At 37.1% G+C, this 12,768-nt stretch overlaps 1 protein-coding gene across 1 annotated transcript in view; it reads right to left on the minus strand.

The window, feature by feature from the left end:
• WDR49 (WD repeat domain 49) overlaps nucleotides 1-12,768 on the minus strand; it is a gene marked incomplete at both ends in the record, with an annotated part of 149,249 nt that continues 136,481 nt past the window's right edge. The window contains one exon of the mRNA XM_081300726.1: nucleotides 1-131. Coding sequence (XP_081156852.1) covers nucleotides 1-131 — 131 coding nt within the window. The remainder of the gene's footprint in view (nucleotides 132-12,768) is intronic.

Consider the following 12,768-nt stretch of genomic DNA (forward strand, 5'->3'; position numbering starts at 1 on the left):
TTATAATTGCTTCTTATTTCTCTTTATCTTCACTTCACAACTTGTTTCCTGATGTAATTGCTTGGCTTTTCTTTCATGATCCAGAATTTCTTTGGGGAACAGGTTTTTTTCAACAAATACAGCTTTCAAAGCTACAAAATGATGAAGAAAATGACATGTAAATTACATTTGGTAAGAGACCCAATTCAATGAAGTGGTGGGGAGAAAATGCTCAAGTTTTCTTTTTCAAAACAATCGAGTGTTTCTAAAACCAACAGTATATTTGGGGAACTGTTCTCTGAGTTTCTGCTATTTGTTTCATTGCAATTTAAATTTAAAAGTTAATTTTTAACCAAGTTTGTTCTACTAATGCATTTCTATCATGATGGAGATCTGCCTGGTAAAAGTAGAGACAAAAGGAGTGTGTGCTTTTCAGTTTTGTTTTTTAATCTGCTTAACAGTTATCAAGGACTTGTAAAAAGCCAAGAACAAATTATTCTGTATTGAAATAAGACAATTAAAATAATCAAAACACAGTTTGACTATCTGCATGACTAAACCCATGCATCTGCAATCACATCCTTATAAAATACTTTGATCTGCAGGGTTCTGTGGCTTCAGAAAAAAAGAGCCAAATTACCCCTATGAATGGGTATATTGTTCCTCAGCAAGAAGTGGGAGGAAATTGTGCCACCCATTCAAGAAATAATTTTGGCCTTTTGAGTAATTTTATCATTTCAGTGAATGCTTATTGGATGTATATTGTGCATAATGTTCTGTGCTTAGGCATAAGTGTGGCACAAATATGACTTAAGTTACGGGCATTTTTCTAACTGGTAGAATGTAGAAACAATACCCATGTAACCAAAATATCATATACAATATATATAGTTTGAAGAGAATATAGGAACATAAATTATGCATGATCCTGTAAAGAGATTATATAGAGATCAGGTAAAAAGCTTTAAGAATTAGGTACTGTTATGTAGGTCTTAAAATCCAGATAGGATTTAATTTAAAAAAAAAAAAAATAATAATAATAATAATAATAATAATAATAATAATAAAAACACTTGGAGGTAAAGAAGGAGTGGCATGGGGAACAGAAATGTGCACTATTGAACAAAGTAAATAAACGTTCAGGGCAACAGGAGCTGCTATTGAGGTAACTAGATCATTCTGTAAAATTTAATAGAAGCATAAATATAAGAGGTCAAGTGGAATGAATTTGGAACTCTACTGAGGAGCACTTTAAATGTAAAACCAAAGAGAAAGAAAAAAAAGCAAATGCAGAAGAACTTTATAATACAGTGGTATCTTTATATATTAATATTTAAAAAATACTTCTCTGTATTAGCTTTATATCACTGTGCCCAAAATCCCTGAGAAGAGCAACTTAGAGAAGGAAAAGTTTATTTTGGCTTAGGGTTTCAGAGGTTTCAATCCATGGTCAGTTAACTCCATTGCTCTGGGCCTGACTTGATACCGAACACCATAGTGGAAAGGCATGGCAAAGGACAGCTGCTCAGCTAATTGCAGCCAGGAAGGAGAGAGAGAGAGAGAGAGAGAGAGAGAGAGAGAGAGAGAGAGAGAGAGAGAGAGAGAGGGCCAGGGACAGAAATAGTCTAAGGCCATGGCCACAGTGACCTCCTTTCTCCAGGCATGTCCCACCTTCCTACTGTTACCATCCAGTAATCCATTCAGATTATTAATCTAGCAAATGAATTAATCCACTGATAAGATCACAGCTCTCATCACCCATCTTTTCCTAAAAGCCCTACCTCTGAATCTTGCTGCACTAGGGACCATGTTTCAAAGCATAAATTTTTGTGGGGGCAAGATTTCAGATTCAAACCAACACTCTTACTTCAAGTACAAACATGGCTGCATTTCTATATCTTTCTCTTGTTTCCTGGAAATTATAGAAGAACAATCAGGAAAATGAGGGAAAATAACTCTTCCAACAAATTCAACTTTCAGAAAATTCAGAGATGTAATCCACCGCCTACAACATAAGAAGAAGAGCAAACAGCTGAGACTGGGCAAAAATTGCACAAGAAAAAAAAAATACAGCATAATAAGACCACAAGCAGCATCTCAGAAAGTGTTGGCCAAAAGATGCTCTTTGAAGGTGAGTATCACTCTGAAGTATAGTGATTTATCCTTCATTTTTACTTGTAAATGCTGAAAAGAAGTGAAGAAGGCTAGAGGCAGAAGTCTCCCTGGCCTGGTTTGGTTCAAACAAGCAGAGGAGGTACAGCTACCTGAAGTATTTATTACACACATGAGTCATTGCTTACTAAAACCAGTCTCCATGGGTAGTAAAAACCTGAAGGCTCCTTAATCCCATATCCCAACTCCTCACCTACATCTACTGCATGTTTCAAGTTTAAGAAAGTCCAACTCATTAAACTAATTAAACATTTAAAGACTAGCATAGTATGAACATGAAAGTATTGTTAGCAAAAACCAGAAACAAATCAAATTGAAGAAAAAAACAACAGAACTAAATACAAAGACCACCACCAAAAAAATGTGGCCATTGCCACATTTTATTACCAAGCATTTAAAAAAATTAAATATAAAAACTTATGGAAGAAATTGCATCTACGAAGGACCACCATTGTGTAGAAGTGAAAGAACTCAGGGAAGAGATAAAGACATGAGAGAAAGTAATGAAATGTGTGCAAGCAGAAAACAGGGAAAAAAATTTTAAAAAACACAGTGGAGAACAGAGTGGGAACACAATAGAGTATATAGAGTATAAAACAAGAAAAACAAATACAGCAACTGAAATTTTAAGAAAAGAATGAGAGAGTAAAAGAATATTGAAGACAGTCAAAAATAGATCTAATGGGGTATGCAGACAGGAAGGATAGAAGAATAAATCTGACATTATTAACCTATGTATATATATGACTACACGATCAGTGTGATTCTACATCATGTACAGCCACAAGAATGAGAAATTATACTCCATTTATGTATGATGTATCAAAGTTCGTTCTACTGTCATGTATAACTAATTAGAACAAAATTTAAAAAGACATGAAAAAGAGATCTATTAATAAACACATAATTGAAGTCAATTCTTAAGGAAGAAAAACAAAGTATAACAAACATTTAAAGGTCATCACTTAATACAACTTTTAACAAATAAGAGACAACCTGATTGTATACCAAAGGTCAGAATTCTAAGACATAGAAGATATAGGTTAGCAAGATTATTTAAAGATAAAGAATCACTTGGCATCCAGAAAAAATGATCAAGTGACTTAAAGGATAAAAGGTATCTATATTTCATTAGATATTTTCGTGGGAATAATCAATGCCAGAAGATAGTGGAGCAGTACCTATGGAATAATTAGGGAAAGAATTTCCTGATTATAAAGATATATATATCCAAACAGCTCTTCAAATATAAATATTATAAATGACTTCAATATTCAAGGAATTCAGGGACTGTCATTGTCAAGAGTGATTTTGGGGAAAATTACTAAAAGATAAACTAAGAAATGACTGAGGAAAATCTGAAAGAAAAAATAAGAGGTGGCGATTATAAAAATATTTATAAAAATATAAAAGTGAGATATAGCTGGGTGCAGTGGTGTGTGCCTATAATCCCAGATACTCAGGAGGCTGAGGCAAGAAGATTGCAAGTTTGGGTCCAGTCAACAACTTAGCAAGATGAGACCATATCTCAAAATAAAAAATTAAAAGGGCTAAGGATGTGAATCAGTAGTTAAGTTCCCCTGGATTCAACCATCAGTACCCAAAAACAATAATAAACATAAATTCTAAATAATGTGTTGTTCAGGATGACAAAATAGAAAGTAAATGCTATATGCCCAACAATGTAGAAATGATACAGTTAAAAATTGGAAGAGTTACAGAGAAAGCAGCCTAGATCATGATAAATTAAAGACAAAGACCATCATTTAAAATGAATAAGTAATAGCAATATAAACCAACTTAACAAAATAAGCATAAAGAAAGGTCATATAATTAAAAATCATTTAATATAAATGATATGATATAATCATATCATATAAAATTTTATAGAAGATGGGGAGGAGAATAAAAAAATATGTTCATTTTATCATCACTCAGCAAGTATCTAACAGTCACTATTCTAAAGAAACAAAGAACTAGAGAATCATATGAACCAAAGAATATTAAAGTAACCTCTAGAACAAACACACACTTTCCAAATAAAAACAAAGGGAAAATTACGGACCCAGAGAAAACTGTAAAAATATATAAACAATAAATAGCATAAAAGGCTGTTATGTTTTAGATTAGGTATCTTTCGAAAGCTTATGTGTGAGACAATGCAAGAAAAGTTTAAAGATGAAGTGATTGAGTTATGAAAGGTTCAGCCTAATCATTAATGCATTAATCCCCTGACAGGGATTAACATGGGGGTACCTTTAGGTAGGTAGAGTGTGGCTGGAACAGGTAGGTCCCTGGGCACCTACCCGTGGGGTTTATATTCTGTCCTTGCAGAGCAGAGCTTTCTGTCTGCTTCCTGAGTGCCATGTTCCCACAGCTTTCCTCTGCCACATTCTTCTGCCGTGATGTTCTGTCTCACTTCACGCCCCAAGGAACAGAGCCAGCTGTCCAGCCATCTATGCATTAAGACCTCCAAAACTGAGAGCCCCAAATAAACTTTTCCTACTCAAAATCATTCTCGTCAGGTCTTTTGATCACAGTGAGCAAAAGCTGACTAAAACAAAGACTCTGAGAAATAAAATCAATATGTCCACCATGTCTGACATAGCAATACATTGAAATGTGCTCAATTTTCAAATTTTTTTCAGAAAAGAATTTTTCATTGGGTAAAAAGAAAAACTCAATACACATTAAAAATCAGCTGACACTGGAATTTTTAAATAAAAGGATAAGAAAAGTATAACAGACAGATAAAAGCCAAAGGAAAACAGGCAAAATCTAAAAGCATAAATATATACAGAAACCCTAAGAGGAATATACGGAAACTCATAATGGTAGTTATCAGAAATTAATGAGAATGGGAATTGAAAAGTTCATTATCATGGGAGGAGGGAAACATTAAATTTCTTTTTGAACCTTCTGCTATTTGAACTGTGTGGATTTGTTTTATAACAATAAGTCAATAATGAATAAAACTAGAACTTTCTCTAAGCAGAGCAACAAATGAAAAGCTCCTACTTGCCATCTTCCTAATACCTGCAGTCTGAGGTAATGTGAATTTAAAATGTACATTAGCAGTTGATCCTGTCCCCCATGACTGCAGATTAGTACTTCAGAATCACAAGGAATTCTGAATCCTTTGAGGCCTCCTGAGATATTCTGTAGAATTCAGTATATTACTTCTGAAAGAAATTCGTTGTTTACTGAGATTTGTCTCTCAACGAGCTGAATTTTCACTAGAATTGAATAGGCTTCAGGACAATTAAGTGAAAAATGAACAGTTAGGCCCTTGTAAGATTTTGAGAGAAACAATCTCCCTTGGATGACTCCTTTTTGGGGGTGGCGGGGGGGGGGGGTGAGTTAAAAAATAGAAGACTAACAGTTCACATGCAGGGGTGGATTCCTGATACTCGACTTGAAGATGTACAATTTTAGGAGATGTCTTAAAGAAAAAGAATGGGAAATTACAAACACTAAATTATTTATAAAAAGTGATCAGTTTAGTGGAATGAGAAAATAAATCTCAACAAAGTATTAAAAAATTTATGTTGATTAAGTTCCTACTCAGGCGCTAGCTTAGGAAGCTTCAGTTACTTGCCTCCCAGGCCAAAACACTTGGAATCCAGGAGAATGTTTTGCTCAGGAGGGTTAGGGACAGCCACAGTATATGGATTCATTGTGTCACATTCCTCTTTAAACCCTCTAAAGACTTCCCTTCATGCTTACAGAAAACCAGATTCCCTGCCCACATAGCAGGGTCCACATGACATGGCTCCCAGCTCATCTTGCACCAGTCTCCTCACCCAGCACAAGTGACCTTTCTGTCCATAGAACACTTCAACTTCATTCCCACCTCAGTGGCTTTATACTTCTGTTTCCTAGGCTTGGGCTAATATGTCTCCAAAGTCTTTGTGGGACTTTGTCTTCTAGAATCCAGCTTAGAATGTCAGAGACGTTTGTTAATGCCCCACCCTCGGAGTTATGCTCAAGTACATTGCTTTATTTTCTTCATGGTTCTTATCCATATCGCTATCCAAACTTATCTTCTTCTTTTATTTATTACTTATTATCTACTTGTCTCCCTAGACAATACATTCATTGAAAGTGAAATCCTTGCCTATCCCTGTACACCAAACAACCTAGCACCCAGCATTGTGTCTGGTTCATGGAAAGGGGATCAAAAAGTACACCTGTTGAATGAATGAACAGATAAATGAATGCCATTCATTCTTCACACTTTGGAATTTCTTCATTTCAGGGATCTGGGGGCTCTACAATAATAACTAAAGCATGTTTTTTTTTTTTCATGTCTTAGATCTATATATCTTTCTATTTAACCCCAATCCCAGCTCTTTAAAATCAACATCTAGTGTCGTCAGTAACCATTTACATTCACTCTTTCCTACCCAGGGAAACATGACATTCGTACCCTCTTCACTTCATTTTATAGTTGATGACCAGACAAGGTTTATTGTAATGTAACCAAAAAGTATTTCTAAAGCAATGAAAATGAAAGATGTGGTGTTCATGAAGATATGCAAAATATTTTCACTAAAATAAAATGATTAGGTGATTTAAACACAAGAGAATCACTTTATCTGTTACTCTCTGGTTCTTTCCTTAGCCGCTAATTGGCAACTAACTATATCAGATGAGCAATTATGGCAAAACTCACAAAGACACCCTAGTAGCAAGGGACTTGGAGGCCATGTAAACAGAGCATGCAATGACCAGCTGTCACTAGGCTATGAGCATACATTATTCTGAAAAGCTTCTATTTCACATTTTCCAATGTATTCTAGTTCCACTAGACAAGTCCTTATCTATCAAGTTTTATTAGACAATATCACTGAGGTTTTGTTACAATGCAGATTTGACTCAATGAAAGTGGGTTGGGACTTTAAATGTTACCTTCCCAACAGACCCCTATACTGAAGTTCTAATTCCTAAGTCTAAAATCTAGAGCAGTATCACCAAGCTTTCTGTCACTTAGTTTGCACCATTATTAACACAGGTAACAGAGCCAGGTTGATGGCATAGTGGTGACTGATCAAAATTATAGTCTTCATATGAATGTTAAATAATGATTATTTGGGATTATTGAATCTATTTAAATATGTTTTCACATATTAATGACTTATTTGTAGACCCCAAAGTTTGGTGTAAGTATGTGTCTGTTTGTAAATTTAAAAGATGATTTAGTGTAATGTGAACAAAGATATAGAATAATATGAAGGATTTGTGCTTCTAAAATGTTTCACTCTGGATCTTTAATAATCCAACGTTTTCTGGGATGAGGCATATGTAACATTCTCTTATCTCTTTCTTGAAGATATTTATAATTTTTTTACTGTATTTTAATTATTTGTTGAAGGAATAACTTTAACATATAATCAAAATTATTTTTCTTTACAAGGTACTAGATTTAAGATTATATACTAAAGCAAAGATATATGACACTGGCTTTTGCTAGACACTTGTATGTATAATTTTCACCTATAATTTAAAAGTTACCATGGGAAATATTATGTTTCCATGGAAAACCATGAATTGTCTTTATCACACCCTTCCAGGGGTGTCAGATTCTGGCTTAGTTCACTATTTTTTAAACTATTTTGTCCTTCATTGTAAATTGTGGGTGCTATGATTTGGAAAGAACCCAATGTTAAGGTTTGGTTGCCAGCCTGCGGCACAATGGGAGGTGGCTAAGTCTTTAGGAGGTGAGGACTACTGGAAGGAAGTTAGATCATTGGGACCTGTCCTTGAAGGGGATATTGGGGATCCCTGTCTCTTCTTGTCTCTCTTTGCTTCCTAGCCAGCACCTTGAGGTGAGCAGCTTCTTCTACCATGCACACCTGCCATGATGTTCTGCCCACCACAGGCCCAATGGCACTAGGACTATCAATGATGGACTCAAACCTCCAAAACTGTGAGCCAAAATAAATATTTTTTCTCTATAATTTGATTTCCTCAGGTGTTTGACATAGCATCACAAAGCTAACACAGTTGGTTACTAATGGATAGGCAAACTCTGTTTATTCTGGTGATTATTCAATTGACTCTTACCTCTCCTTGGAAATATCGGTGTCAGTCCCTATCTGTAAATTGGACTAGCGCCTGTAACTTGGCAAGAATTATAAACCATTGTCAAATGTTCAGTTCCTCTAGTTTCCTTCCATATCTAGCTACAATCCTCCAAACTTAACTTTTCCAATTTATCTTCCTCCTTTCTGAAAACATCACTAAGAACTAAATCTTGATACCCAGACCCCTACCCAGATTCCAGGTTGCTGCGCCAGGATCTTCAAGAATCCAAAACCACCATCTCACGATGGATGGATCAATTGGTTTGGCAAGAGCAATGCCAACAAGAATCGCTAACCTATTGTTTCTGAGGACCTATTTTGCCCCATCCGGGAGTTTTATGATCAACTGTGGGTTGTTCAGCAGTGAGTGATATTCACTCATCTTGAACAAAATGGAGACAGGGGAGCTGACAAAGTTCTCCTTTACATGAGTCCTGTACTCCTAGAAAGCAGAGATGGTTACAAAAGCCCCCAATTCTTTTTTTGTTTTGTTTTGGTTTTTGGTTTGTTTGTTTTGTTTTGTTTTGTTTCAGAAAGAATTAACCACAAAAGATTCCTCTGTTCTCACATATTACAGATAAGATGCTCTTCATCCTTCTTTTTGATTCTCAAGGACTCACAGACTCTTTTTTTTTTTCATTTTCTGGTTTCCATAAAAGCTTAAGCCTAATTTCTTTTATTCAAGATGTCTCTTCATTAATGCATATTCTCCCCATTGCAACAGCCTGAATAAAACCATCTCTTTAATGGTCCCAATGCATTTTGTCTTTGACAGACAACATCAACAATAGCAACAGTGTTTTAGTCAGCTTTTTTGCTGCTGTGACTAAAGGAACCAATTAGCACAATTACAGAGAAGGAAGAGTTTATTCAAGGGATCACAGTTTCAGAGGTCTGAGTCCATAGAAAGCCAGCTCCATTTCTCAGAGCTGGAGGTGAGGCTGAACATCATGGGGGAAGAGTGTGGCGGAGGGAAGCTTGCATTATGATTAGGAAGCAGACAGAAAGGTCTCCACTTACCAGATACAAATATACACCTCTAAGACACGCCCCATTTCCCACCTCCTTCAGCCACATCCTACCAATTCAATTACCACTCAGTCAATCCCTATCAGGGGATTAAATCACTGATTGGGTTAACACTCTTACAACTCAATCATTTCTCCTCTGAACCTTCTAGCACTGTCTCACACATGAGCTTTTGGGGGACACCTCACATCCTTTTCTCCTCCTGTCCTCAAGGAGCTCTCTGAGACCTGCTATCCTGTACACTTTTTTTCTTTGTGTTCCAACCAGCACAAGCCCCAAACAGCAATAAACAATTTGTGAGGTATCACTAATACTGCGTTTTCTCTATACTAGAAGTTTTAAAGATTTTGCGGATACAATGTGAATGGATTTGAAGAAATTTATTTGCAAAACCCAACCCAGAGCCAGTTCCAAGTACTTTCCAGGTTTTTGAATAAGATATATCAAAGAGGAGTTTCAAGCTGTTTAGAACCTACTGGGAACAACTTGGAAGCTAAAGAGAGCGCAAAAGACGTTTCAAGTTGAAAGGAATAGGAAGAGAATACAAAAGGACATTAAAAACCCAGTAGGTAAGACTAAAAAGTCACCTGGGGATTAGGAAGTGTTTGAAAAGTGTCCCAAGTTCCAAAGTGATAGTTTAAAACATTGAAAGTGTGTCTGGCAAAATGCTTCTCATTGTACAATTGCCAAATAACCTTCTGCACACTATAATTATGGAGCCTGCATGAATGTGAATAAAATGCAGTGTGAAGATTTAAGGTAGACTCTGTAATGATAGCACGGAGGCAGAATATATTGGTAATTGAGACTTATTTAAGTGTTCTTTTAGAATAACAATTTTAAAATTCTGCAGCATCCTTCTGAAAAGGAGATGAACAATTTTAAATAAAAGTGATAAAAATAGGTAATATCATAGTACAATAGCTGGTTTTAGAAGCAAGCACAAGAATAGGCTGCCTAGGGAATATGATTTGAACACCTTTGAAAAGGGAGGCTGCATCTGCAAATATTAATAGCGTAGACACCTGAGCCCATCTTTCAGAATTTTCACCCAGGCTCCACCTAGTAGCGTCTCTGTGAACATATAAATGTTATTTAAACTCTTGATGCCACAAATCCTTCCCATAGAAAGTTGGGTCAATAATCATCCATATATCATAGAGCTGCTTGGTGGAATAATAATGTAAAATATTGTCAATAAATGAAATTTTCACTCTTATAAGGCATCAGGCTCTGTGCTAGGGCTTTACATAGGTTAGCACAGTTAATGTTCACAGCAACATTACAAGGATGGTACTTAATGTGAAGCCCATTTTCAGTTAAATAAATGAAGGAACACAGTGTTTCATTGACCTGCTTAAGGTCACCCAAACATGCCGTAGAATTTTGATTTGAAGCCAGTCTTATGATTGAAATTTCACCTTTATACTATTATTACTTCCACATTCTAGTCCCTTTAAGAATAGCATTTTTCCCCCAAAGAAAACCATGATCACCTTATAACTTAGCAGGGATAATGACTGTGATTCCAGCGGTCACAAAATATTGCCTGTCAGCACCAAATTTACTCTCCAATGTCTGTTCTGTGATAATAGATTGGAGCCCTTATAAATATTTCTTCATTGCCAGCTGGCATGATATTGAGCTCCTTAGCCAGAGTGCACTGAAGGTGAGACACAGCAAAGAGGGCCCTGAGTCCCCCATGAAAGTTTGCCACCCAACGCTAGTGGCTTTAGAAGAACTGTGTTGGCCAATAAAAAGATCCAGGAGCTGTGGGCTCCTCCCACAAGCTTTCCAACAACCCTGACTTCCTGCTTGAGTAATGGGCCTCTACTTGACTGATACATGACCTTCCTGGGGTGGTGGCAGCAAGTACCTCTATTGTATTTTGCCAGCTGACCACCAACAACCCAATGCACAAGCACAGATTGCCACGTCAGGTGCAAACCCCAGTGTCAAGTGCAGAATTCCAAGATTGGTGCAACTGCTGACTGTGTGCCCATGCCTACAAAACCTGCCTCTTTTCTCCTCCTGTCCTCAAGGAGCTTTCTGAGACCTGCTACCCTGTACACTTTTTTTCTTTGTGTTCCAACCAGCACAAGCCCCAACAAAGCCTTGTATGTATAATGTTGTTTTGCCTTTTCCCAATGCCTATCTCAAATGGAGGAAAGAACTCTGGGCTGAGCTGGTAATTCTGAGATCTGCTAATACACAGCAACAATTGTACGCTATGACAAAGGGGGAAAGTTATGCTAAACATTGTTGATAGGACTTCAAATTAATACTACCACTTTGGGTAGCACTGTGGAGATTCCTCAAAAGACTAGGAATGGGACCACCATATGACCCAGCTATTCCACTCCTTGGAATTTATCCAAAAGAACTAAAATCAGCATACTGTAGTGGCACATGCATGCCGATGACTATGGCAGTGCAATTCAAAAAATTACCAAGTTGGGCTGGGGATGTGGCTCAAGTGGTAGCGCGCTTGCCTGGCATGCGTGCGGCCTGGGTTCGATCCTCAGCACCACATACAAAAAAACAAAGATATTGTGTCCACCAAGAACTAAAAAAGAAATATTAAAATTCTCTCTCTCTCTCTCTCTCTCTCTCTCTCTCTCTCTCTCTCTCTCTCTCTCTCAAAAGAAAAAATAAGTAAAAATAAATTAAAAAATTACCAAGTTATGAAACAAGTCCAGGTGCCTGTCAACAGAAGAATGGATAAAGAAAACGTGGTATATATACCCAATGGAGTTTTATTCAGCCATAAAGAAGAAAGAAACAATGCCATTTGCTAGTACTGGAGAATGTTATCAGTGCCCTTTCTCCAGCACTGGATTTCAATAGCACCAAGGCCCTGCAGTAGCACTGCCAGCTTCAGACTCCAGTACTCAACTAGCAGCTTCCCTTGTTAGCAGAGTGTGCTACCTGTCTAGAACGACACCATGACAAACCTTCCATAATATCCCCAAAGGACAAAGAGAGGGCCACCTGAGTGACACCACCCTGTGCACAGTCTCCCCCATACTCCTACAGAGCTTTGCAGTGAGTTCTGAGGTATAACACCTCCCCGTGGGTGGTTTTCCTTGGCACCTCCATGGTCAATTTCTAGCAAATTTCCACCTGCAGTTGCTCTGTAGTTTTTCCATCCAGTGTGATATGCATAAACCCTCACCAACAAGGCCTCGGTCTCATCCCTCGGGTGGGAGAGACTCTTCCACAGTCACCTTACTTCGTGCCTGGTAGTAAAGGCTGCCCCTTCGATTTCCTGCTCCTTTTATTCCTTAGAGTTCTGTTTACTTCTTACTAATCAATGTTCTGGAATGCCTATATATTGCATCTAAAATCCAAAAGGAAAAAACTGAACTTAAAATTCATTCTAAAATGTGCCTATCTTGACTCAAAGTGCTCTTCAGTTTCCTCTCTCTTTCCTTCCTGCTATAGCCAGATTCTTGAACAAGTGTTAGCTTTTCTTGGTAGATGTCCCACAGGCATCTCCATC

Source organism: Spermophilus citellus (genome assembly GCF_964194105.1).
Source record: "Spermophilus citellus genome assembly, chromosome: 7".
Lineage (NCBI taxonomy): Eukaryota > Metazoa > Chordata > Mammalia > Rodentia > Sciuridae > Spermophilus > Spermophilus citellus.